This window comes from Rattus norvegicus, chromosome 14 (genome assembly GCF_021556685.1).
Source record: "Rattus norvegicus strain SHRSP/BbbUtx chromosome 14, alternate assembly SHRSP_T2T, whole genome shotgun sequence".
In the NCBI taxonomy this organism is placed as follows: domain Eukaryota; kingdom Metazoa; phylum Chordata; class Mammalia; order Rodentia; family Muridae; genus Rattus; species Rattus norvegicus.
In genome coordinates, this window is record NC_141547.1 from 17,219,219 (window position 1) to 17,246,440 (window position 27,222).

General features: G+C 40.9%; 1 protein-coding gene and 1 long non-coding RNA gene across 7 annotated transcripts in view; one reads left to right on the plus strand and one right to left on the minus strand.

The window, feature by feature from the left end:
• Positions 1-659: 659 nt before the first annotated feature.
• Positions 660-27,222, minus strand: part of LOC148001254 (uncharacterized) — a 56,018-nt gene continuing 29,455 nt past the window's right edge. For 2 of the 5 annotated variants that reach the window (XR_015636891.1, XM_087584522.1), the window contains exons 3-5: positions 23,648-23,732; positions 22,770-23,111; positions 22,003-22,426 (exon numbers count right to left, since the gene is read on the minus strand). Coding sequence is in view for 1 of the 5 variants with exons in the window: in XM_087584522.1 (XP_087440648.1) it covers positions 22,986-23,111; positions 23,648-23,732 (211 nt within the window). In the remaining 4 variants the exon portion in view is untranslated. Of the gene's footprint in view, positions 1,691-1,816; positions 2,108-18,425; positions 22,427-22,769; positions 23,112-23,647; positions 23,733-27,222 lie in introns of those variants that run through there. The other 3 variants (XR_015636893.1, XR_015636890.1, XR_015636892.1) reach the window with 3 other exon arrangements.
• LOC134481725 (uncharacterized) lies at positions 22,961-27,004 on the plus strand. 2 transcript variants are annotated; one of them, XR_015636895.1, is made up of 4 exons: positions 22,961-23,101; positions 25,492-25,599; positions 25,887-26,066; positions 26,438-27,004. It is a non-coding gene; the product is annotated as an uncharacterized LOC134481725 (long non-coding RNA). The 2 variants fall into 2 exon arrangements; XR_015636894.1 differs by lacking the exons at positions 22,961-23,101; positions 25,492-25,599 and having other exon boundaries at positions 25,771-26,066.

Genomic DNA, 27,222 nt, shown 5'->3' on the forward strand with positions numbered 1-27,222 from the left:
AGTCTACATTTTGGTAAAACACCGAGTTAAGTTCCAGTTATCTCTTACTCTTTGTTTTTGGTCTCTGAATTTCTTCTCCTGTTTTGTTTTTGCATATTAGGGCCTGGAACTAAAGAGACAGCATCAAGGTCACACAGGAATACGGAGAAGGGATTCAGAGTCAGGAGGGAACAGGCCACCTTTCATATCTAGGCCACATTGTTCTTTGACTTCATGTGAGGAGAAAACATCATTCATGGTCCCTAGAGGAGTTTACAGTGGATTAATATGTGCATGAAACTTTTAAGAAGGGGTTGGGGATTTAGCTCAGTGGTAGGGCGCTTGCCTAGGAAGCACAAGGCCCTGGGTTCGGTCCCCAGCTCTGAAAAAAGGAACCAAAAAAAAAAAACTTTTAAGAAGTTTAAAACTGCAAAACCTTTTAAAAGTTTGACAGATCAAAGTTTCATGAGGCCCAAAGGACATCATGCCATGGGACATCCCTGAAAGAAAGATTTCAGTGTAAAACTGAGCACAGAAAGAGACATTTATTGTAAACAACAAAACAACATACAGTGTATATTTATTATTTAGCCTCTGCTTTGTTATTATTGTTGTTTTATTTTGTTTTCATCCTGTGAAGAGGTGAAAGATGTTGGGGTAAAGGAGTTGACATATTAAATAATATTTGAAGTTCTTTTATTACACCATGTCTGAAATGGAAACAAAACACAGGTAGGAGAGGCCACTGACAGGCAGACCAGCCCCAAGGAGCAGTCTTCAGAGATGTCAGAGATTCCTTAGCTTCCTAACTCTCAAGGACAATTTAAGAATGCAAAGTTAGAGCTAAGACTTTGGATCTTCAATTTCTAGCGTTGAGCCAGCCCTTCCAAAGGAGATGCTTGAAGATTAGGAGAGACACTTATATAAAAGTTGTAGCTGATTTTCAGCCTTGAACAAATGAGTAAGTAAATTTTTGTCTCTCCTGATGCATTATGGCATAGTTCCCTGTTTACACTGAAGAATGACTGGATGACTAATCTTACCACAAAAAATTTAGAGAATTTTCTTTGTACAAAGAGTGGATAGCTCCATATAGCATACCGTTTCCAACGACCTGGTCATCTAAATGTGGATTTTCAAGCCTGAATTGACCTAAATATCGAAAGCAAGACTCACTTGTGAGCAAGAATAGCACCAATTCTGCCTATGAGTTTTCTTTTTTAAAAAGATTTATTTATTTTATGTATGTGAGTACACTGAAGCTGTCTTCAGACACAGCAGAAGAGGGCATCAGATCTCATTACAGATGGTTGTGAGCCACCATGTGGTTGCTGGGAATTGAACTCTGGACCTCTGGAAGAGCAGTCAGCGCTCTTAACCTCTGAGCCATCTCTCCAGCCCAATGAGTTTTCTACCTTGGAACTAATGACAGTCAGGAGAGACTATCCCTAAAATGACCCCAGGGCATGTTTATTCTGGAAATTATTATTCAATATTAGAAAATTGGTACTCATTCTTAAAAACAACTGCACAGATTTGGTTACATATTCATTCATTCATTCTTCTTCTTCTTCTTCTTCTTCTTCTTCTTCTTCTTCTTCTTCTTCTTCTTCTCCCCCTCCTCCTCTTCCTCCTCCTCCTCCTCCTCCTCTTCCTCCTCCTCTATCTCCTTCTCCTTCTTCTTCATATAAAAGTATTTCAAGGCAATTTCCTAATCAAATAATAGAAAGAGCAACTTATTTTGTGATGTCTACTTAACCTTTATTGTTTGAAAAATAGCTGTCCCAGGTATTGGTTTGGAGGAATCCAGAAGCTTTGCAGTCAACGCTCAACATACCAATATTATAAATCCACATTATGGTCACTGTTGTTCTCTCCATCCATAATCATAATGATCAGTGTCTCCCAGGCCAGCCGTTGATTCAAATCTAAGCTTTTCTATGTTGATGTACAAATCCATGCCAAGCAGTTGTCCACATTAGCGAGTAAGATCCCTCTGTGTATAGAAGTGTGTTGTTGTGATGGAAATAGAAAGTTACCGGCGGTGAGAAATCTTCCTTTCATTTCAGACCGTGCGACCTTCCTTCCAAAGCTTTTCATCTCTTCTTCAGTGTTTATTAACCTGTGGCTTACAAGAAATTCTTGCGTGAAAAAAATGCTATAAATTTAAATTATTAAGTTACATTTTTATCAGTGAAACTTTAGCCACTGCTAGTAGTTGGATGCACCAATCTTGCAATTTGTCCTGGTCAACTTTAACTTGTAAACTCGATATAAGAAGGCCAGCTGAGAAGGGAATCAGAAGTAGGGATTGTGCAGATCATACTGGCCAGTGGCAATGCTTGGAGGATCATCTTCACCCTTAAGTGACATACAAGGGCCCAGCCCGCTGTAAACAGCACTGTTCCTGGGCAGGTAGGCCTGGACTATATATAAACAAGCTAGCAAAGATGTATCTGGGAGGGAGCTGTCAAGCAAGGTCTTCCATGCTTTCTGCTTAAATCTTCTGCTTAAGTTGTGCCCTCTCTCCTCTCAGTGATGAACCCTAACACCTTTAAGCTGAAGTAAAGCCTTTTCTGCCCTAACTTGCTTTTGGTCAGTGTTTTGTCACAGTAACATACATGCTGACACTAGAATACAACTTCATATACAGAGCTTTCTGTCTTGCAGATGCATGCTCTAATAACTTGGTGGATTCTATGTAACATGCTCAAATTCCAACCAAGTATGAACATTCCAAACAAATACCACAAATAATGCACGAAAACGAACAATTGAACACATTGATTATATTGAACATGTTGTGAGATGATTTTGTTTGTTTAGGATTGATGTAGATTTACCTATCTTCATAACTCTACCCCCTACTCATAGGAAGAAACTCCCCTAGCCAATCTTCTAGCTAGATGTACTTCAACCTTGTTCCTCCACGGCTGTGCCATGCTGATCTGGATGACTCAGTCTGGCTTCTGCATCAGGAAGTCGAAAGAATATGTGTAGGGAACAAAGAGGCATTTATAAAAGGTATTCTGGCCAGAGCCATTCAGAATGTGACAGTGAACCAATAAATATCACTAAACGTACGCTAAATTTCACTGTGCACAACTTCCCCTTAGCCAGACTTCAAAAGTGCTTACAGCTATGCCAGCATTACACAACCCCAGAAGAGCCAAGAAAGGAAGTGACGGTAAAGAGGAGAGAGCACAGTTCTAACAAGCTTCATTAAAATGTAGGACTTCGGCATACTTATAAAAATATGACACACATTCCTGGCATCTCTTCCAAAGCTTTGGCAAAAGCTTGCCCTACCAATGGGTTGAACTTCTTTGTGGTACACGCATCTATTACTGTCTTGAAGTTATGATCTGCTTGATTGAACATTGTTGCTTAAATTATGTTAAAAATGTTCGTCCTCACACTTAGAATAGGAACTGACCCCAGTAACTAGTAAGGGCGACAAAGGTCAGCGTAGTGAATCAGAATGATGTCACCACAGTGCTGTTAACTAACGCTTTCCAATAGCTTATGCTTAAAAGAGATGGTTTTATTTTCTTGGCACTGATCTGGAATTTTGATCCAGTCATAGAAATTTCCATCTGTCTTTTTAATCCTTGCTCAAACCAGCCTAATGTCTGCTCTGTTAAAATGTGCACGTTGAGTTTGACTTTATCAAGTTTGTGGGCGGGATCTCTTAAATATCTTCCATGCCTTCTTTTGTAGTTCCTTAAAGGCAGGTTCTTCGGGGAAATATTCTGGTTCATCTTCAGAGCAGCATTGCCCTGTTATCTCTGTTATTCTACTTCACTGATGGAGGCATGTGTGGTGGAAATGCTTAGGGAAAGGTATTTTAAAGGGAGATTTTAAAATCCTTGGGAAATCCCATGTGTGGACAGAGCTTCCTCGCTGTGTCAATTAAGCACTGTGTTCAGGAATCTGTGACTCATGGGTTAGGCTTGCTGAGGTTAGAGCTGAGCCCAGAGAAGGAACTCTTGACTGCTGAGCCAGAATGACAGGGAAAGACCGGTCAACATGAGTTTTCTCGAACGTTCCTTACAATCTCAGAGGAGTGGGATTCATTTTCAGCTCATGTTATTGAAGAGAAGAACTCCAAGTAGTCATATAAGAGCAGGATAGTAGACTGAGCAGAGCCTCGTAGACTGGAAAGAACAGAGCTTGCTCTTTATCTAGATGAGAGAACACAGGGGGAATGGGAAAAGGGATTTTCAGAAAGTGTCTAGGCGGCTTCTCTATCAGGACACTGGCAGATTTATGGGTTCTATCATACCCAGAAGTGAAAGGCCTACCCCATGGGTTCTCAACTTGTGGTTATAGCCCTTTAGGGGGACCAAACAACCCTTTCACAGGGGTCACCTAAAACCACTAGAAAGCACACACTTATATTACTATTCATAGCAGTAGCAAAATTACAATCATGAAGTAGCATGTAAGTAATTGTATAACTGGGGTCACTACAACACGAGGAACTGTATTTAGGGTCACAGCATTAAGAAGATTGAGAACCACTGGTCTACACCCTACAGAGAGAACAGTATGAACAAAGACTCATAAACAAGAAATTGCAAGACTAAAGATGAAGCGGGAGGATGGGAGAATAGACCCATAGAAGATTCTGGAAAAGGTAGGGGGAAAAGGAAGTTTTATGAGGTTCAGGAGCATCAACTGAATCCTGAGGGGAATGGCATGTAAACATGTCCTGAAGGTTAGAGTCAGGGGAAGGCATGGCTGGGTTTGCATTTAGAAATTTCACTTGGCAGGAAAGGCGGTGGTGAGATTCATTAGGAGCTTTCTAAGTGACAGGACCAAAAGTGAGGTGGGGGCTTGGCTTAGCACAATGGGGTAAGAAGGAGAAATGTTTAACTTAAACACACAACCTAGCAGCTAAGCCAAAAGGCTAATCAGAATAAGGCGACTACTTATTCATATCTCAGGTCATATGTCATGGTTGCTTTCTACACCGCACCACACCACACCACACCACACCACACCACACCACACCACACCACACCATACCATACCATACCAGGTAATGTATGTTAGAATACTTATCAGATTCAAGCACACCTAGAACTAACGATGTGACAATCATGGAGTAGAACTACTGACTGATGTTAAGAAAGTGAAATGAACAGGGTATAAATCTATATGTACAGTGGAACCCAAATTGTAGAGCATGGACATAACATGAGAAATGAAAAGAACATACTCACACCTTAATAGCCATGGTTTCTGGGTGTCCAGATGGTAAGCAATTATCGTTTTGTTCCTATTAATCGATCGATCATGCCTATAAGGAAAAGCTACAGAAATAAGTGTTGAGAAGGGAAAAGGAAAGGGTGTATAAAGGAAGGATAGGAAGGACAAAAGATGTTCAGAACTTACACTCGATGGTGGACAGGAGAAGAGACAATATTTCTACAGGGCCTCTCCTGGAGACCATGGTACTGGGCTTGTCATTATTGTAGTGTAGGGAAAGGAGCCATGACATATGGGCTGAGTATGAGTATGAAGTCACCTTCTTCTGACTACCCTTTGGCTTAGCTGCCGATGTGACCAGAGGGAGGATGTGATTGTTAGAGAGGCAAGGGATTCAAGTCAGATTTCTTGGCCAGAGGCTATCAGGCTAAAGTCAGGCGCGTAACTACTAACAGACACTATCCAGGCCATGTCTGGCTCTCGTCTTTGCTTTCCTGACTCAGTATTTGCACACACACATCACATATATTTATATGATGGGCCATATACATATTTGTATATGATGGACGGAGCCAAAGCCCCATGAGCAGGTTTTATTGAGCAGGCGCCAGCACAGAAAGAACTCATTAATTCCGGTTGGAAAAATAAGCTCCAATCTTCAATGCTCAGAGAGAGAAAGCCTTCCCCCTTTTTTTGCTGAAAGGAAGACTGAAAGAAAAAGCCTCATCTTTCTATTGGTGAAAGAAAAGATCTTTTCCTTGTTGTTGCTGAGTGAGCGAAGCCCCCTCTCTCTTATTCTCATTGTCCTCAGTTCTTATACTTTCTTAGGAGAGATCACATGGTTTTCCAAGCATCATTACATTTCAAAGGTTCACCATAAATTGAATAAGAAGTTTTAGCAGAAATGTCTACATGCGTTTCCATTAAGACAAGTACCTAATTAAACTGTAATATGTCACTAGCTCCACAAGTTCATTAAGTTTTAAAACAATAATTCTTATGTCATAAGTTAGCAAGGTTTTGTCAAGAGGCAAATCGTCTACCTTGTTTCTCATTAGTTTTGACGTTTCGTGTAGTTAAATTCCGTCAATATTTTATATTCTGTTCTTGTACCAATAAATTTCCCATTTATGACCTTTATCAGATAATGGTCTCACAGGCAACCTAGAAGGGATGTTTTCTCTGATAGTAAATGTGTTTCATGCCCGATTTCTACCTTGGTGCAATAGCCTGTGACACATGAAGGTTTACAGAGCTCTAAATGTAGCTTTTATACTATAGAGGGTCAAAATTACTTCCATAAGTCCAAAAATCCTATAAAATCACTATTAGGAATTGAAACTATCAGTTTGTCTACAGTGCATTATTACTACAAGAGAGTACATCTTTGTTGATCTGCAGAAAATATGTCCAACAGGGAAGGCTAATTCCCAAGAATTATGATACTATTTAACAATGGCATACAACAGGCTGAGCTGTCTCCAGAAAGTCACTTGTTTTCCTTAGTCTTTTCTAAATGGCTCCCGACAAGATAGATAGATAGATAGATAGATAGATAGATAGATAGATAGATAGATAGATAGATGATAGGTCATAAGTAGATAGATAGATAGATAGATAGATAGATAGATAGATAGATAGATAGATAGATGGATGGATGCTGAGATTGGTGTAGACTTTTGCAAAGCTCTCCCCTAGTGGCACACCTTCTCCAATGAGGGCATACTTCCTCATCCTTCCAAAATATCCTTCTAACAACTGGAAACCAAACATTCCAATATATGAGTCGTGTGTGTGGGGTGGGGGGGTGACGGGGAATTCTTATTCAGACCACCACAGAATATCACCATAGGTCAAGTTACCTCCCCAAGTTGTTTTCGTCAATGTTCCGCAACCAAGAAGCTAATTAGAACACTGAGTATTAGCCAAAGGAATGAGAATGACTTACCAAGTCAAATATTTGGGGCCATCTTTTAACCAAAAAGAGTGTTCATTTGTGTTGATCATAATGAATCAGTGCCCATATAAGAGGTAGAGACTTGAGGGATTGATGCCCAGAGAAAGGGACCCCTGAGGACACTGGTAGAACATAGCTGGCTCCGAGTAGACCAAGAGGAGCGCTTTTGGAAGGAGCTAATATCTGCTCCCCCTGCCCCACCCCACCTACTTCATGGTCTTCAGAACTGTGAGAAAAGTTATGATCGTTACGCCAACCAGCCTATGTCATTTTGTATGGCATGCCCAGCAAACTAACAGATCCACCAATTTCATGACATAAAGTTACTTCTATGTTCTATTCATTGAGGGGAAAATATGTTAAATATTTTGTTGTTGTTAAAACGTAGGGATACCAACGAGGAATGTATTGAAAGTTTGAAAGGAGGAAACAGAAATGGGAAATATAGTTCTATTATAGTATCAAAAAATAAAGAAACAAGTGTATGTCCTGGAAATAAATAAATATCCCCCTACTACACAATGACAAGAAAACCACATCACTTTGAATCGTCACTGCTAAAACCAAGTGCAATCGCAGTGAAACACCAGACAATTCAGATTAAGGAACTTTTTAAGAATAATAAAAATCAACCAGACACATCAGTTAAATGTAAGATGCCATGCTCTAAACTGGATCCCAAGACAGTTCTGTCTGTCCACCAATCCCTGCATATACATTATAATTTATTGATAATTATCATGGCTTTAACAAAATACGTAGGTTCAGTAATGCCTTTATGCCACCATTATTTTTTCTAGTTTTAGTAGAATTTCCTTGTTCTTAGGAAGTTTCAGAAAGCATAGAGAGGATGTAATCCGCAATTCCTCATACCATTCTTAAAGGTTTTCTATGCATCGAAAATAATTTCAAAATACAAGTATCATTAAAATTAGGAACACGAATAAAAACAAACAAATTGAAGTGTGTGTGTGTATGTGTATTGCAAAATGTCAAGTTAAAATTTAAACACAGTGAGGTTTGGTTAAAAGACAGAGAGTGTTCTCTGTCCGGGTCGACTCAGGTGCAGGTACAAGGTACAAGGTGTATTTTGGATTCTATATAATTTCCAGTAACTCCAGCAAGGATGAAGGCACACCCCAGCAGTGTGGCAACAGCTTTAAAGGCCTCAGCAGCACACAAGCTCAGGTCTCTACCCAGGATCATGCATGCTAGTGTTTTAAACCCAGCTTCCCGGCAGTGTTGATCCACTGTTCTCTCGGCCATTTCTCTATCTAGCACTGTGTGAAGGTAGGCACATCTCTGATCAATAGAGCTTTCTTTTGCCTGCGATTCACAGACAGAAAGGGCATCAAAACTGTCTGATACCCGACTGTTACAACATGCTCTCCATGTGTGTTAAATTAATGCTAGCAGAAATTCCAAATGACTTCTGAGGGGTTTTGATTCATCAAGCACTGTGGGACTATGTACTAAAATCAACATTTATGTTTTGTAAGATTTTAACCATCTCAGCATTTTTTTTTCTGTTTTAGAAACATGTTTTGTAGACTCTAAAATTTCCATCTGGTTTGATTGGGGGAAAGATAGCTCATTTCATTCTAAACATTCATTTTCTCCTTCTGGTTTCAAAAGAAATCAAAACATTCTCATGAACCACTATCCTTAACGCTAGGTTTTTTTTCCTACCATATTGGTCTAAGTTCATAGGTCAGGTTTGACTTGCATTGAACTTTTCAGTTATGTAGGTTCTAGCTAATTAAAATGCCATAATTGATGGATGGGGACTTTTAGTCACTAAATGTGTTCTGTAAAGCATATATTTCATATTTTTATTGAACGTATAAGCCTAATATAAACTTGTGTTAAAGGTTCCACTGGCGAACATTTTTACTTATTAACATTGGACCACATACTATTTTTATGCAGTATTCTGTTGATAAAGACCTAGACTATAATCATTTCCTGTTCATTTTGAAGATTCTTGAGTCATTAGCCACCCTGAGATCCCTGTCTACCACGGTGTGTACTTAGCATGAAGGGTTTTTTGTTTGTTTTTTTTTTTTTTTTGGTTGTTTTTGTTTTGTTTTTACTTTTCTTTTTTTATTTTATTATCATCACACTTGAAAAAAATTAAAGTCTCTGGAGATAGTTGGGGTTTTGCTGATGTTTTCTGAATGTAAGTTTTAGGCTTGCGATATAGCTCAGTGGTAGAGTGCTGGCCTAGCAAGCATATGGCCTTGGGTTCAGTGACTTATATTTCAAGGAAACAAAACCCTCAGAAACTTATCTGCTTGCCTAAGGTTAATTTCTGTTAGCAAACTTAGAGTTTACTTCCTGAAATAGCATTATCACAAAAGATACTGTTAAATATAAAAGGAAAGTACCAAGTAGAAATTAAATATGAATTTAGTATCTATCTATCTATCTATCTATCTATCTATCTATCTATCTATCTATCTATCTACCTATCATCTATCTATCATCTGTCTACTTATCTATCTATCAATCATCCATCCATCTATCTATCATCTATCTATCTATCTATCTATCTATCTATCTATCTATCTATCTATCTATGGTTAGGTAAGCCTTTGCTATGATGTCCAGGCTGCTCTAGAACGCTCAGTCTTTTTACCTCAGTCTCCAAAGTATGGATATGCCATCATGCCCAACTGTTATTTTCATATAGAGAATAATTCATAACTGTCAATGAGAAAGGCAATTAGTGTCAAAGATCGATTTAAATTAGGCTTTCTATTTGCATTTCTAAAAATTAAGACCTTTCCCGGAGTCTTCAAAATCAACAATTTTAACTTATCTAGCAGGATAGTGTCCTTCGATAAAATTAGCCTCAAATTTGCTTTTTCAGATCTTGCATTATATCAAATATTATTTGATCCTAGCTCACGTGACACATTCTTATACACTTTTGCATCTCAGCCTGATTAATAGAGAGGAATGGCCTACAGTAGATTTTGCTATAGTTTTTTCTTTCAACATCATATAAATACTTTCAAATGCTTTGTTTCTAGTTTACAAATGTAGACTGGCTCGGTGTCACCAATACTGTGATAGACATTATAGCAAGAGAGAAGTGCTGGGCTATAAAGTTTAACATGGTACTGACATCTGTTTGCTCTTGGCTGCAGTGCTCCTAGGCCTTAATTTTACAAGAGGCCGAGTCTGTGGGGCAGCTGGGTGGTCAGACATTTCAGGGAATTCATACAAGTAGAGGAAGTTTCTTCAGAACTGAAGCGACTCTGCTTGCCTGCGGGCTAGCCCTCACAATTTGCTGTAGGTATTCTGGGAATTCCATATATCTGGATCCAAGGGTCTTTGACAATGTAAATGGAACATCCAGGGTTCCATAATTGTGAGGAAATCATCTTGAGATCAGTGCCTTAGAGAACATTGATTTCTATGGCAAAGTGCTATTTGAGACAAAAAAGTAATTTATTTCTAAATCCTTTCTCTTTGCTGTTTGAAGCAACACATATCTGTAAATTCCATGAACCACAATAATGACCAGTATGACAAGATTCATCCAAGTGTGGACTAATGGCACATAACTTGGGGCTGATCAACTGCTATCTAATCAGACTAATAGCCCACTCAGTAGGAGAAAATTAATGTGTAACACTGTCAACCTAGTCAATTACCAGTCACTGATAAGTTATAGATCCTAGATGAGATTTCAATATTACCAGTTTCCTAAACCAGTATAACTACCAATTATATTCCAAAAACCTGTCCTAACATTTACTTTGGAAGCTTCTTTTCACAGTAGACAGGAGACTACCACAAAAATTCAGTTTGTCAGTACATAGAGAACACTGACCATGGGGTTCCCAATCATGACTGATAGATCTTTAATACAACCTCTATATCCAAGGCTCAGGTAACATCGTGGAAGAGAGGGCAGAAAGAGTGTAAGAGCTGAGGACCAGGAAGTCTGCTGTGAGGCTGTGTCTTCTATGTATGACAGGGAAACTATACTGACAAAAGTTCAGAAATGTGTTCTCCGCAAGAATACCCTTGGGAGGGAGTAGGGAGGCAAAGTTTAGAACAGAGGCAGAAGGAACACCCATTCAGAACCTGCCCCACATATGGCCCATACATATACAGCCAGCAAACTAGATAAGATGGATGAAGCAAAGAAGTGCAGGCCCACAGGAACCAGATGTAGATCTCTCCTGAGAGACACAGCCAGAATACAGCAAATACATAGGCGAATGCCAGCAGCAAACCACTGAACTGAGAACGGGATCCCAGTTGAAGGAATCAGAGGAAGAACTGAAAGAGCTTGAAGGGGCTCGAGACCCCATATGAACAACAATGCCAAGCAACCAGAGCTTCCAGGGACTAAGCCATTACCTAAAGACTATACATGGACTGACCCTGGACTCTGACCTCATAGGTAGCAATGAATATCCTAGTAAGAGCACCAGTGGAAGGGGAAGCCCTTGGTCCTGCCAAGACTGAACCCAGTGAATGTGATTGTTGGGGGGAGGGCAGTAATGGGGGGAGGATGGGGAGGGGAACACCCATAGAGAAGGGGAGAGGGAGGGGTTAGGGGGATGTTGGCCTGGAAACCGGGAAAGGGAATAACACTCGAAATGTAAATAAGAAATACTCAAGTTAATAAAAAAAAAAAAGAAATGTGTTCTCCTAAACAAGATCTGCAAGAAGAAGACGAGACCAGTTGATATGCTAACACGAATGAGTAAAATCTCACAAGGCCCCACCTCTGGAGTTGACTTTTTATTACCTCTTTACAAGAAGGGTCATAGTGAAACGGGTCATAGTCCCATTACCTGGTGATCTGAAGCTGAAATAATGTTACTAACACGTTAAATTTAAATGAGCGCTAACCACTAAAGCCAGGCGGAAACGCAGAAGAAAGGCAGAGACTGAATCTAATCCAAGTGTTTGGCTCTAGACGCTATGCATTCATTCCACCTTCATAGCTCCTGAGCTAAATGATGTTAAATCATTTGAAGGATAATACGGGTACTGTGAGGACTGACCAGAATGTCAATGGTGTTAGAGACTCTGATGAACTTTGGTCCACGGACCTTGGAAAGATCGCTGTCTCCGTTGATCCATCCCGTTGACATTTGAGACAGCTTCATGAGATTTCAGTTGTGGCTATCCTGGGGTTACATTTTTGACCATGTGGCCATTTCTACTGACACATGCGCTTATCTATTTAGATTTGCCTCTCTTTCACTTTGATTACATACTCCAAATAAAACAGCCATGAGGCCCATGTAAGGCAGATTCCTGGCCTTGAGACATGGTCTTACTGTTCTCCATTTCTCCCGGATAGTTTATAGTCTGGGTGAATTGGGTGGCAGAGATGAAGAGGCCTGAATTACTGACCATTTCCAACAGCCTGAATAACATTTTTCTTCAGGCATGCCTTTTGCTCTCTGTCCTTCCTGCCCTTGTAGTAGTTGAGGCTGGACCCAGGGTTTCATACAGGATAAGCAAAAGCTGGAACACAGAGCTACAACCTCAGCCCCATAACTGCTGTTTATCCTTGCCGAGCTGAGGGTTGAATCTAGGGCTTTGTGCTTTGTAAACAAGTACTCTACCCCTTAGCTAAGTCCACAGTCTGCTTTTTATGTCCATGGGCTGGAAGAGTAGAAGTCCTTCTCTAACAAAGCACTATACGATTACACACTACAATGAAGCACAATTATAAGCTTCTGACCGGAGATCTATAGACGTCTCTTTCCACCAAGTGGAGCAAGTTTGACTTCCGAAAATAGTTTTAAAAGCTATTCTATGTGATGATATTTAAAACTATTTCTGACCCTGAGAGTAAACTTTTAAAAGCATACAGGTTTTGGTTCTGAATAAATGAAAACTGAGTTGGGAAAATAGGAAAGCAATAACCCAGCAAGTGGTTACTCAGCATCCGTGTTTGCCCCATCTGCCCTATTGTGATCCGGGTAAAGAAAAGGAAGTGGCCTGATAAAGGAAGTCTGACGTGAAAGCGCCACATGGAAAACTGTCAACAATGAAAGTGAAAACACAAGAGGCTCTTGATGTGTGCGGTACATCTGCAGCGATTGTGAGCAAATGTCCCTGCCTTGAACAGAAATACATGAAGAAACTAAAAAAGAATTTTTATCCGAGATATTTTATTTACAGGTCAGACACCATGTAACTTGTAACATGTAGCTTGATTTCATCAGGCGCCGTGACCCAAGTCAACAGTAAAAGCCCTTCAACCCTGAGATGTGGGCTGAGTCTTGGGAGAAATACATTCCCATCCATATAAACTTCCTGTTCGTTATAAATTTATAAATATTACAAAAGGTATAGTAACACAAGATTAAGCAGGAGGTATAGTGGTATGTGAGAAAAATGTCACAAACCTACACCATTTTCTACACTGTTGAGTTTATTCATAATGGCACAGCTCTTGAAGTTTTCTTTCAGGTTCTTCTCGCTTCTCTGTTACTTAGTGACGTCCTAAAAACAGCCTCAAAGCCAGAATCTGCTAACAAAATGAAATTTAAAGCTTTGAACTTTACTAAGTAGCAGATATAGCATTGCTGTGTAATTTTTGTACATTCATACAAACACAGAACGATTCATTTACATCTTCAGATGGAATCGTTTGAGCTTTCCTCAGAGCAGGAATATGCCTAACACCATGATAACTTTGGTTGAGTCCTATGTATATGTATATGTATATGTATAGGTATAGGTATAGGTATAGGTATAGGTATAGGTATAGGTATAGGTATAGGTATAGGTATAGGTATAGGTATAGGTATAGGTATAGGTATATGTATATGTATATGTATATGCATATGCATATGTATATGTATAGGTATAGGTATAGGTATAGGTATAGGTATAGGTATAGGTATATGTATATGTATATGTATATGTATATGTATATGCATATGTATATGTATATGTATATGCATATGCATATGCATATGCATATGCATATATATTATAGGTAGATAGATTGTTGCTGTGGTTAAGAAGAGAAACAAATCAATGTGAAACTGACTTTTGTGACTTTGTAGTAAACATAATCATTTCTTTATTAGTAGAAGTCAGTTTTGCCATTAGATACACTTTCAAGACAGTAACATGCTCTATGAAAGGAAACCAAAGTTCAGAGCCTAGGATCCAGTGTAAGGAATTTTCTAGTCTGTCACAAGGTGGCCCCAAATCCATATTATTCACTCTGCAAGAAGAAGGGATTGCACCAAAACCCTATTGTAATAATTGAGTGTGCAGGGTCCCACTTAATTGTCCAGTTGGCTAGAAGATAGAAAGACAACTCCCGTGTGTATAGAATGAGCAAGAAAGAAGTTACGTGTATCTAGACGTACCTCTTCAATGCTCTTCTCAGTGGACTATAAACTGTGTAAGTGATGTCAAATGCTTCTCTTACTGCAGGACTTGGTAACACACTGATTGGCTGCAGAAAATCCGTAATCTTTACTATCTTACCTTGGGTATAGTAATGCTTGTTTAGTTTTTCACATCATCCAAAAAAAATATACAAACACAGTTTCAAAACCTGACTTCTGTATTCTCTGCTACTTGCAACAATAGGCAAAGCTGTAGGCTATAGATCTTGTAAGGTCATGTCTGGAAAGCCCCAGATTAACGTTTTTTAGAAAGATCATTCCTAATTTGTCATTTTTCTCTCACACTTGGATTCTTTGTACTCTAAAGAGAGAGCCTCAAAATGTTTTCATCCAGGCATAAAAACAAAATCGTCTTGGCTATTAATGTAATGCTTGATGAGCTGTATGGGAATTGACTGCAACGGATAGGCAGCGTTTGATAAGTGACAAAGATTACTGTAGAAGGTGTGGCATTCTGGCTTTACTTAATGGTAGTGTAGCTTGAATAAGTCATTTCAAGATAACCGTCATACTGGGTTGTGTGTGTGTGTGTGTGTGTGTGTGTGTGTGTGTGTGTGTGTGCATGTGTGTATGTGTATATGTGCATATGTGTATGTGTGATGGTTCGTATATGCTTGGGCCAAGGAAAGGCACTGTTAGAAGGTGTGGCCTTGTTGGAGTAGGTGTGTCACTGTGGGCGTGGGCCTTAAGACCCTTCTCTTAGCTACCTGGACATCAGTCATCTGCTAACAGTCTTCAGAGGAAGATATAGAACTCTCAGTTCCTCCTGCACCATGCATGCCTGGATGCTACCATGGCAATAATAGACTGGACCTCTGAACCTGTAAGCCAGAGTTGCCTTGGTCATGGTGTCTGTTCACAGCAGTATAAAACCCGAAGACTGTGTGTGCGTGCGTGTGTGTGTGTGTGTGTGTGTGTGTGTGTGTGTGTGTAAGAGAGAGAGAAAGACAGACAGACAGACAGAGACAGAGAGAGATACACAGAGACAGAGACAGAGACAGAAAGAGATATATAGGGAGGGTAAATGAGATTGCCTGAGTACTGTATCTGGCACATAGTAGCATCTTCATGATACATTTTGTTATATTTTGTCACTCTATTCCAAGTGCAATTGAGTAATTTTCACTGGAGAGACCCAACACAGCTCTGATGTTGTTTCTCCCTTTAGTGATTTAGGGTTAAAATACTTCTTAAAATAGCATAGCACCCTCCAGGGCTGTCTACAGGCTTGCTTACTTGTTGGGAGAGGTGGTCAAAAGTAAGACCGCTCAACTGTGGAGCAGCACAGGTTGGAATGTAACGGGGCGATCTGTGTGCATATATCAGCAAAGATTTACAGAATTGTTGTTAGAGCCCAAGGACCTGGGCTTCTAGACCAGTGATAAGCTTGGCTCAACAAGCAAAGAGGTCTGGGTTCAATGCCAGCACAAAAATACAAGTGAAATGAAATTAGGGAAAGCAAGAGGCTTAATCTGACTGTGCAGGAAATAAAAGCAGGTAAGAGATGAATTGTTGAACTTACCCATCCTCGGCAGTCTTTCCAGATTTGGTCCAGATTTGGATAAACCTTCGAATTGTATCATGGGAGTTCCAACTCAGAACCAACGACTCACCTGTTGTTTAACGTCCAGCTGACTGTTTATTACAACCTGTTAACATCCGATTACCTATTGTACCTGGTGACAGTTCTTCCAGCTACGGTGAAGACAAGGACCTAGGAATCAGCATTTGTTTCTAGCAGACAGCTCAGGTTGGACACGCGTGACATGTTACAGAAGCCTGTACAGTATCTAGTTCCCAGATGAATGTGCACGTAAGACACCAGGAGTGCCATCTAGAAAGCAGTTGTGTGACTGAAGTGCTTCAAGGTTGATTCAACTCGCAGAACAATAAACTATATACGCACAAAAAGTAGAAAGGGGCAAATATGAGTGGTTAATTATGACTTGTAGGCACAAATAGTTCTTGATAGATTTATAGACCCAGCATTCTGATGCTTTCCCCCTTTCTTTTCTTTATATTCTCCTTTGTTTGTTTCATTTATTGACTGCTTGTTTGATTGATTGGTGGTCAGATTCTGGGACTTGCATGTCACAGGTGACCGCTCTGTCACTGAGCCACACCTCTAGCCCAACTGTATACAACACAACTATTATCATCCGACTTAGCAGATGAGGTACCGAGAGACTGCTGAACTCGCCAGGCCATTCGTTCTCGGCGGTTGCATTGGGATTGTTTTGATCCGCCTCTCTAGAAAGATACAGAAGACACAAAAGATGGCTTTGGCCAAATCCATAAAAGCTAGTACCTCAATGAAAGTCTAATTAAAAACATACATGATGGGGCTGGGAAGATAGCTCAGAGGTTGAGAGTGTAGTCTCTTCTTCCAGAGGACCTGAGTTTGGTCTGCATTACCCACTTGGTGCTTGGTACCATTGCACAATGGTACTTGGATACCCAGAGGGCAGAAGCAGACCTGGACTGGCACTCCCCAGCAACTATAAACTACCAATAGCATCTAAGCCAGGAGTGCATCTAGGTGAGATCCTTCTCTCTCCATGCTGGACTGTTGTCTGGCTTGATCTTCTGCAGGGAAGCACAGCTGTTGTGAGTTCATGAATGCTAATGGCAGCCTTTGCTCTTAAGCCCCCCAGCACCCCCACTCACCAATCTGCACTTTCACATGCAGTTTTAATGTGAGGAAGATTTATGCTATGAATTAATAGTATACTGTTAGATTTCATTGTACATTTTCTGTGAATTCATAGTTTCATTTGAAGAAATTCGCCCTTCTTTTTTTTTTAAAAAAGATTTTATTTATTATTATGTATAAGTACACTGTAGCTGTCTTCAGACACACCAGAAGAGGGCATCAGATCTCATTACAGATGGTTGTGAACCACCATGTGGTTGCTGGGATTTGAACTCAGGACCTCTGGAAGAGCGGTCGGTGCTCTTAACCACTGAGCCGTCTCTCCAGCCCCCACCCTTATTTTCAAAACACAGGTGACTCATGATGCATTTCAAGCATTAAATAAAAGTGCAAAAGTGTTCTCTCTTTTTCTCTGTAGTTAAGCACATCCCAACCACATCAAAACACAACTGGTAAATCCACTTTAGATTTCTAAACACAAGAAAGTATGGTGGAGTTAGACCCTTTCCTGATGGTCTTAAAGGCTCTCTGTGTTCTTAAAGTTGATCCCTTTAATCTGGGATACAGAAAAAGTGCTGGCTGGCTCTGTTGCAGATTGAGAAATTGGGAAAGGGAGGAGAAGGTTGCTCAATCCATGGAGCAGGAACATAAAAAGGAATCAAAGGCCTCTGATTCACTGTCTGGTCTTTTCTAGAGGTAGACCACACTTGAATGTTTACCTCACAGTCAAACGCTGCAAACACAACTCACCACAGGACATGAGGCTACTTGAGGAAGCAAAAATGCAAACTGCATCCTCTCAAGCAAGTGCTAAGCATATACCAGACTTGCGGTGGCCCTTGACATTGTCGTAACGTGTGCATTAGGAAAGTGGGGGCCACAGGGAACGGCGCTGTTATCATCTTGAAACTAAGCTAAAATTGATGTTTTGGGGTAACTGGCTATTTCTAAAGAAAGAAGATAACAAAGAACTAAGGAAATGCAAATAAAAGGAGAAAACGTGTCTCCAAAGACATCAGATACTTTTTCAAAAAGCCTATCTTCACAGTTTTCATCCTGAGAGTCAGAACCGTGTCAAGGACTCAGGCCCTTGTAGCTGATTGTTGAGGAGATCCAGAGCATTAACATGAGACATGGGAGAGGTCAAACTGACCAAGCCAGCTCAGTCAGTCAACGGGCTCTCCAGGAGTGAGGACAATTAGACAACACTGTAGCATGACCCCAGCCAGTTCTGAGGCTAAAGGCGAGTTTAATGTTTTCCAGTCTGCTTTTATATCATTCTAGATACATCCAAAGAATACGGTCAGTTCTTAAGGCATAAACAAACTAGTCAAGGAACAAACAAAGCATAAACAAGGTAGTCAAAGAACAAGCAGGGCAATAAACAAAGTCCTTCAGTCACCGTGTTTAGGGGTTTATCAGGATGATCCAGATACAAGGAATACAACACATTCCTCACCTGTATTTGCCTTGAGCCTACTTCCTTGTCCCAGCCTGATATCAAATTCCTACCAAATTCCTAGAAGCGGCCCCAAAAGCTCTCCACATCAAACGATGAGGAGTCTTAGTTAATATACAATTAATATTATCCGGTATTAGTGAGTCTCAGAGTTGCCACTATGGGTGACATCATTTCCTTTCCCTTAGGATTCCCGAGGATCACACCATGCCTCCAAAAACCATGCAGGGCCTGGAGACAGCCATCTTTTTGCCAAGTTTATGAAGTTTGGAGGGGTAGTAACTTTCATTCTTTCTTTTACTTCTTGCACGCTGGTCAATTAGACCCTAGTGCCTTGGGGAGACTGACACAGAGTGCAGGAAAATGCTTAATGTTGGATGGTCAAGAACCCATGTAACAGCAACCCAAGGTTGGCCAGAGCTCTCCACTATAGCTGTGGTGGAGATTAAGGGTAAGTTGGGGTGTGTGATGGACAAAGAAACAGTAAATGAATAGTCACATGTCTTGTGCCACTCACCTGCACTGGGAATCTAGTCTAATCTGCATGTGCTTGACCACTGAATCTACGGAAACAAGCTATTTCTACTTCCCATGAACCTAGCCTCTGAACTTCCAGCAATACTGTACCTGTGTCCTTCATATCTGTGCTATAGTTTCATTGTCTTTGGTTAGAAGTCGAGCTGACTTAATAAGCTTAGTTAGTAGAGCATCTTAGACTTTCAGCTTTGCATGATTTGAGCACTTGGCTACCTTGTGTTTATCTAGAGAGTTACTGAAAACTGTTCACTTACTATTTTCAAAAAATAGTGCGGCAGCATTTGAAAAGCCCCACAAGTGCCAGTGTTCCGTTATGTCCAATGTCAGTTAGGGTCTAAGATGTCAGCTAGTAGAGTGACTCCTTTATTTTTATGCTGGCCCAGAAGCAATGGGAGGGGGTGTGTGTGTCAAGGTCACCAGCAGCAATTGTTGCTTAAAGGACAGTAGAATACTTGTGCTGTGACCCAGTGCCCATACTGATTCTCCTGCCTAGAACCAGAACATCTTCATAACCATCACGGGGCAACATGAGTTCTGAAAGCACAAAACCTGCACCCATCCTTGTCATATTCCCACATGCCTGGACCCATCCTACCACTCTTGCATCAGACATTGGCGGAAGTGTATGTCACACCCTGGACGGCAGTGTTCAAATCTTGGGGTGTCTTATCTGAGTTTTTTCACTTCAATAGAAACTTTTATACTTCAAGTAGCCGGACAGGGTCAGGGTGGATAATTATACAGCTTAGGTCAACACAAAACGTCTATAGCTTTATTCATCCGTCTCTCAACACACATCAACATTTGCTTCTCAAAATTTCTCTCATCCATCCCCTAAATACTCACAACGGAGCAAAACAAGAGCTTTAGTCTAACTGGGCTTTAGTTTCACCTGGCTTCATCTCATTTCTCCCACTTATGACTTCCTTGGCTTTCTATTTCGATGGACTTTTCTCAAACATGCTTTCCACGAAAACTACGTTCCTTGTATTTTTCAATGAAAGTTAGTCTAGGTTTTGCCTCTTCTAAACCATGCTGCCTTTGACCTGGAACCATCCCAGGATGGAGGAAGAAAAATGGAGAATACTTACTCAGGAATGTGTTTGCTTTTTCCATCCCTACCTCCACGCAGGGAATCTCTCATGTATAGTTCTAGTGTCTCCCTGCCTAGACGCAAGCGGGCCAGCCATTCGTCAGAGTAACTGGGGAAAGCAGCCTACAGGCCAGCTCTGACTTTCTCCTAATGTTCTATGTTGTTTCTTTCTACTCTCTCCCCTCAAGAGAGTTTCCTTATGTTACATGGTTAATAAGATTAACTACTGATGATTCTATTTGTCAACAGGCATACACTAATTAAGTCCTGATTATGAAATGTCTATATTTCTCCATGTCCTCTGAAGGTTCTATTTCCTTTCCATGTGATCGTAAAATATTAAACGATCTTTTTGCTCGTGGAAAACAGTGACATGGTATTTTTTCAGTCTCCATTCCTCTAGCCTAACTTTCCCAGGCTCCCTGTGAATGAGTGAGTCACTACAGTGACGGTTCTCAGCATCACGTGACGATATAAAGACATCTATCAAGAAGTCACTCTCAACATAGAGTAAAAGTTAGAGTCATCATCTTTCCCTGGGGCCTTGATCACAGTTTACGTTGTTATTAAACACTTGTTCAGGCATTATAGGTGTTACACTTTGATCTTCTAATGCTCTATACTCTGTGGGTAACAATATTGCAAACTGTGTGCATTTTATTCTGTAGCCATTGTGTCATTTCATTGATTACAGATGTAAAAACATAAGTATCCTTTGACAGGATCCTTTAAAAATATACATGGGGTTGACTGTTAGTCATGGCTATTCTGCAACCTCACATTTCTCTTCACGAACAAGGTTATCATTAACACTGTTAGTTTGTCTTTCTCCATCCATCACAGGAGAACAGTGCGCTGGCAAACCGGTCTGGCTGGCACCTGTGTGCTCTCGGGCCTGCATCACTTGCCTCTGAGGACTGTGTTGCAGAAGGCAGTGTGAAGAAGACAGGAAAAGTACAGAGAACAGAGGGCCCTGACCACGCAGATCCACTGGACCTGTTCTCCTCCTTTGGGGCAGCAGAAATTACAGAGAAGGGTGATTTGAAGAATGGGAATGTAACCTGGGCCTCTATCTTGCTCAAAATGTTTCTATGTTGCTATTGTGAACAGCTTTTCAGAGTTACTTTTAGCTCTTTTCTCAAAACATCAGCAGAATTTTGGCTTTGAATAAATCTAATTTTGTTTTTCTAAGTATCTCTGAAATATATATATTGGCCCGTGCAACTATTTCAATAAGTCAATCATTTGACTGGTAGCAAATGATTGATTTATTGAAATAGTTTCATGGGCCACTATGGCTCAGCAGAGAGAATTTTAGGTGTGTAAATGAAGGGTCATAACGTGGTTGGGCAGGGTTCTCTCTGCAGTTTAGTAATAGCAGCAACAGCTACTTTCTGAAGAGGATGGTGGGTACGGGGCTACCCTCTTGAATGAAGGAATGAAGCATGGTCACTTACCTGTCAGTCCAGGGGACGTCTTGTTAGCCGGACGTCCACTTAAAGCAGCACTCACAGAAGCTGTTCACAGGCTCCTGTTCAGTTTTCATGCACGCTCTTTCAGAAATGCACTTAGCATTCTTCACAGGTTATGGGATAGACTTACCATTTATGGAAAGGATTTTTTAAATAAACTATACCTTTTTCTCACATCATATATTAAAATGTGAATAAAGCTCCTGACATAAGAGATGACTGGCTGACTGAGTATCACAAGGATTTATAGCTCAGACATGAGATTTGAAAAGAGAATTTTTTCTTTTTTTAGAATGGTAGTATGGAACATTCTGGAATGGTAGTATCAAACTGGAGTGAACTGTGCACCCCGCACATTTGACTGGAGTGATTTTTCATTGTCATTATTTGCAGGTAGAGAGGCTATAGGTACCTGCTGGGGGAGAGGGAAAGGACCAGAGAACATCTAAAAATGCTGTAGCACACGGCAGCACCCATCCAACCAAGTATTTGTCCAGTTGCTAAGGTCGAGCAGCTCTCCTGGGAGACAGGAAAAGCTTCTGTTGGACTTGACAGGAAGTAGAGCCATGCACATGGAAAGAGACTCGTGGCAGTGTAGACATTGGTGGATTCCTCCGAAGGGACTCGATGATGCCCCTTCCAGAATAGTGTCCCTAGAAAGAGGTAAAGCTGAGTTAGACCTATCACTGGAGAAGTCTGGGCAAGGGAGACCCCAGATGGCCTCTTGGCATTTCCATGCCCCAGCAATTGCACAGACAGAACGTGAAAAGCCACCCCATCCTGCTGCATGAGAGTAGAACTGGGGCCCTGTAAGAAATGAGTGCATGTCTGTAAGGAACTGATAGACCCATGACTGATTTCCAAAGAAACACTTCCACACTTTCAGTTCTCTGTGACTCCTTAACAATTAAAGGGCCAAATGCCAAGACATGCACGTGTCCTGGTAGAATAGGAATCGGACTGTGCTACAGAAAAACACACATATTTCACATATACCTGTGACTGTGAGCTTTCTGCTATACGTAGGATAGCTCACACTGCACATTACATGTGAAGGAAGTCGGGCCTCATCTCTGCAGCAATGATGCTTCCCGGAGTGGCTCTCGGTGAGAATATCCTTATTCTGATCAACTCCAATAGCATCGGACTTCATCAAAACAGGGAGTTAATGAGTTCTGTCTTCCCAGAAATCCAGGCTGACCTTCTAGAAGCTCAAACTGGGGATCTGGCGACCTCCAGAATAAGGCTGATAACATGCATTAACATCCGCAGGAAGCCATAGATCGCTCTTGATTTTAGGAAGCTCAGATTTGTCCTAGACGTTCTTGGTGAGTAGTTCTTAAAAGAAGAAATCGTTGCAGAACACATCATATACTTTTCAATTCCTTCATGGATAAGATCTTAACACTTTGTCCTTTAAAATAAAAATACCCGGAGACTCCCCTCTTCCAAAATAAACTATATTGTCTGATTTCAGCAGCATGATAAGCTAACTTTTTTATCTTTATACTTACTAGTAGCTGGAAATGAATTTTATACAGTCTGGAAATGTGTTTATATTCTAGACTCTGGAATATCCTAGACTCTAGATCAATATCTAGGAGATATTGATTTTATTGTTATTGTGCTTCTGTCCTGGCTGGTCAACTTGACTCATCTTCCTCGCCTTTTATATGGCCCAATCAGCACATGAATGTACCCAGGATCACAGTATGAAGTATGCCTTTCACCTTGACATGTCCTATTACTGTCTGGTTTACAAAGGAACGTTTCAACCTCCGCTGTGAGAATGGTGCTCTACAGTGAAGAGTATGCTTTCCCATGGGGGTGAGGTCTTAATAATGGAGCATCCTAAGATGAAATGCCTCGCATACTTTATAGAGTCTCTGTCTTCCTGGCCTCAGCTCTTCTGCTGCATTATTCCGTCCACATTTATCTGAAGGTTGTGCTCCAATGATCCTACAAAAGAGGAAGAAGTGAACACTGACAGTCCTTGCCAGTAATGATCACATCGTTCCCTTGAAATGTTGCTCACTTATGCCAAGTGAGATATTTATTGAGCACCAACTAGTAGCGTAGAACCTATACAATACCATTTGATAAAAGGATCTTGTATTACTGAAGGGTAAGAGTCTCGAGAAAATGAAGCACTTAGCTCAGGACTTCATGTTTCTGTTGCAACATGAAAACATTCCTGAACTCAGAAATTACAAAGCCAATAAAATGCTGACTAGAGCCAAAGACGATGTATAATGCTTTCTGTCAGCATTCTGGGTTTTAAAATGATCTAATGACTGTATTTTACGTGGATGGGTGTTTTATCCATGTGTGTCTGTTTACTATGTGCATGTCTGATGCTACACCAGTCAGAGGAGGACATCGTACTCCTTGGAACTGCAGTTACCGATGCCAATGGCCATTTGGGTGCAAACGATCAAACTCAGGGCCCCTGGAAAACCAGTCAGTGCTCTTAAATGCCGAGCCAACTCTCCAGTCCCAAAGTCTTATTTCTCTTACTATCCATATTGGAAAATAAATATCATTGCAAAATTCACATAATCGCTGGCCAAATTAAGAGTGGCACTTTAAAGAATATTTTACAGTGATTCAAGCAGATTTACCACAATGACTTTTAAATTATTTTTTGGCATAAAGAATATTTTTACAGTGGTCCAAACGAATTTACCACAATGACTTTTAAATTATTTTTTGGCATTTGCTCACTCTTATTTCTTAATAATAAAACAAAAGTATAATCTGAGGGCTTTTACTAGGAGGCATGGTATTTCATCATCTGCAGACCACTGGCTGTCAGTCCAAACACAACTAGCTCTGGCTGTGTGTTTAACCTCTTGGTCACACTCCTCAAATGGTGGCTGTTTTCTGATTATTTCCATTGTCTGATAGCTGGCTAAAAGCTATAGGTATTTGACTTGCTTTATTATGCGGACATGGACCTTGGGGTGGGGAAGCAGATGAAATTAATGTACTGTGGTGGGTTCGTTGATGTAGACACGGGGATTTGGTAGAAAACCACAACATGAGCAGAGACCCCAAAGTGACAAGACAATTCTGTATCCACGGGGGTTAGGGGTGTGTGTGTGTGGCTTGTAGAGAGTCCTAACTCAGTGGGGAGCTGAAAGAGCCTTTGCTACCCACTCTTGAAGTCTAATCTTCAACGGTGGAAAACACAATTGCAGATGTGAAGTTCATCCATTTCCGTGTGGCCAAGGGCAGCTTCAATGAGATGAGTTCTACATTTAGTGTGGTATTGATTGCCTCATCAACGTGGGCAGAGAGCTTCTCTTTTAAATGCATTTGTTGCCCGTGTGTACACACACCAAGCCAACATGGTTCCATGTGGAGAGGTTTAATGAGAGAAGAAGAGTAGAAGTGGGGAGAAGTAAAGGGGGCCAGCCATGGGCACCTGGGGGGAAGGAGGGGAGAAGGGACAGGGACAGAGGGAAACAGAGCAGAGAAGAGAACAAAGAGAAAGCAAGAGCAGGAAGAGCAAGAGAGAATGAGGAGGGGGCAAGCAGCCCCTTTTATAGTCAGGCACAGGTGGCTGTTGCCAGGCAACTGTGGGGCGGAGCATACCTGGCTGTGCCCAGGTAGCTGTGGGGACACCACCAGGTCTTTTTGGTTGTGGTTGTTTGTATTGTGTTGCGTTGTCGGTTTGGCTTGGTTTTTACATCTGGGTCCTTCGTTTCTTTTTTAGGCTGTGAATTCGGTGAATGCGTGTGGAATGAGCACCAGCAGCTCAGGCTCCTTCCCATTAGTCCTCACAAAACGGGCTTCTCTAGGTGACTTAACGCTGGTGGTTCAGGTGAGCCCAGGTGTCCTTCTCTTCGGTTTCCTCTTTCTTCTGAGTCTCTTCCTTCACCCACTTCAGGAAGCTGACTCAGCTCTTAGAGTGCTTGCTGTGCTCAGTCCACACGTTAACTCTCCCAGCAAGAATCTTGCTGTTAACTGACTTGTTTACAATGATGCCCACGCCGTGCCGGGTGACACTGTAGACGGTCCCAGGTTAGCCTCGGTTGCACACTTCCGGGAGGCGTTCCTTTTTGAACAGTGCCCATTCCCTTGATGTCTACAGTGTCACCCTTCTTGTAGATTCGCATGTATGTGGCCAAGGAACACCTCCATATTTTCCAAAAAACCCAGAGAACATAAACCAAGTGTCCCTTTCCTTTCTCCTTGTGTTGGTCATTTTGGGGAGCTACCAGAAGACGGTTGCTACGTGGACATCCTCATCCAACCCTGAAAGCTGCTGTGAGGATGACTGTAGGCAAAGTAAGGGACATGTCTTATTTGCTGGTATTTATTAGGTCTTAGTATCCTTATGGAGACCTGGTTCTTACCTTTGTTTCCTTGCTCTGGTACTCCGGTAGCTACCACTTAATAGAAAGCCACTTTCTGTTACATACCGAAGTTACATTCTTACCCCAAAGGATGTTTCATTTAACCCATCAACTAACTTTCTAAAGCAAATTACAACTGATCTGGATGTATAGATGGGAAACAACTTTCAGAAGTGCAATTATGTGCTAAATTTTAACTACAAATTTAAGCTATCCTTTTCTCTTCAATTGTATAGTTTCATGGGTAGAGACTGCCATGGAAAACTGGGATTAACCTGCTTGTTTTTTCTTCTCTGAGGACAGCTATTTGAATGCAGCATTCTCTCCTGAAGAGAAACGGAGTAAAGAAAGACAACAAAGTAGAACTCTCCTGTAACTAGCAGGAACTGAAAACATACAGTGTATCTTACATCTTGTTTCCATTATTATCCAGATCTACAGCCCCAAAACAAATTGATATCCCTCATAAGGGGGAAAATACATGCGTATTATACTTCCCAAGTTCAATGGTTGTCAGAAGAATCTGTGTTTCTAGATGCATCCTGTCACGTTAATTCATTCCAGAGGGGCAAGCAACTGGAAGCAAACCAGAGAAGCATGAAATCAACAGAAAGGCAGAAGGAGATGAATGAGGTGCGGAAGAGCCCTGCTTTGTTGGGGCAGGCCCACTCTTGCCTCTCTGATTAATGTACCTTTCTCAGTGTTTAGCCATGATCTTTCTCAAAGTAAACTACCTTTGATGAATTTGGGTTAAAAATAATACTCAACTTTTTCATCCAGTCGAAAGTTGTATTTATTTTCACTGTCTTAGAATTAAATATTTATGTGTGTGCTGTGTTCATTTTAAATAAAAGTAGTAAAAATCTAAAATGTATCAAGTGCTTAATCTATTGCCAGGACCTCTGTCCGCACCCTATAGCATTCCATCTAATTGTTAGAGATGCTCTATGACAGAAACATCATGAGCATCTCATGGTGTCAGACCTGGAAACTGAGGCCCAAGAATTTAAGAGTAATATCCATGATACCATGGTACAAATAAGAGAGCAACGGAATAGTAATTTTGACTTTGTGGAGTACTGTCCTAT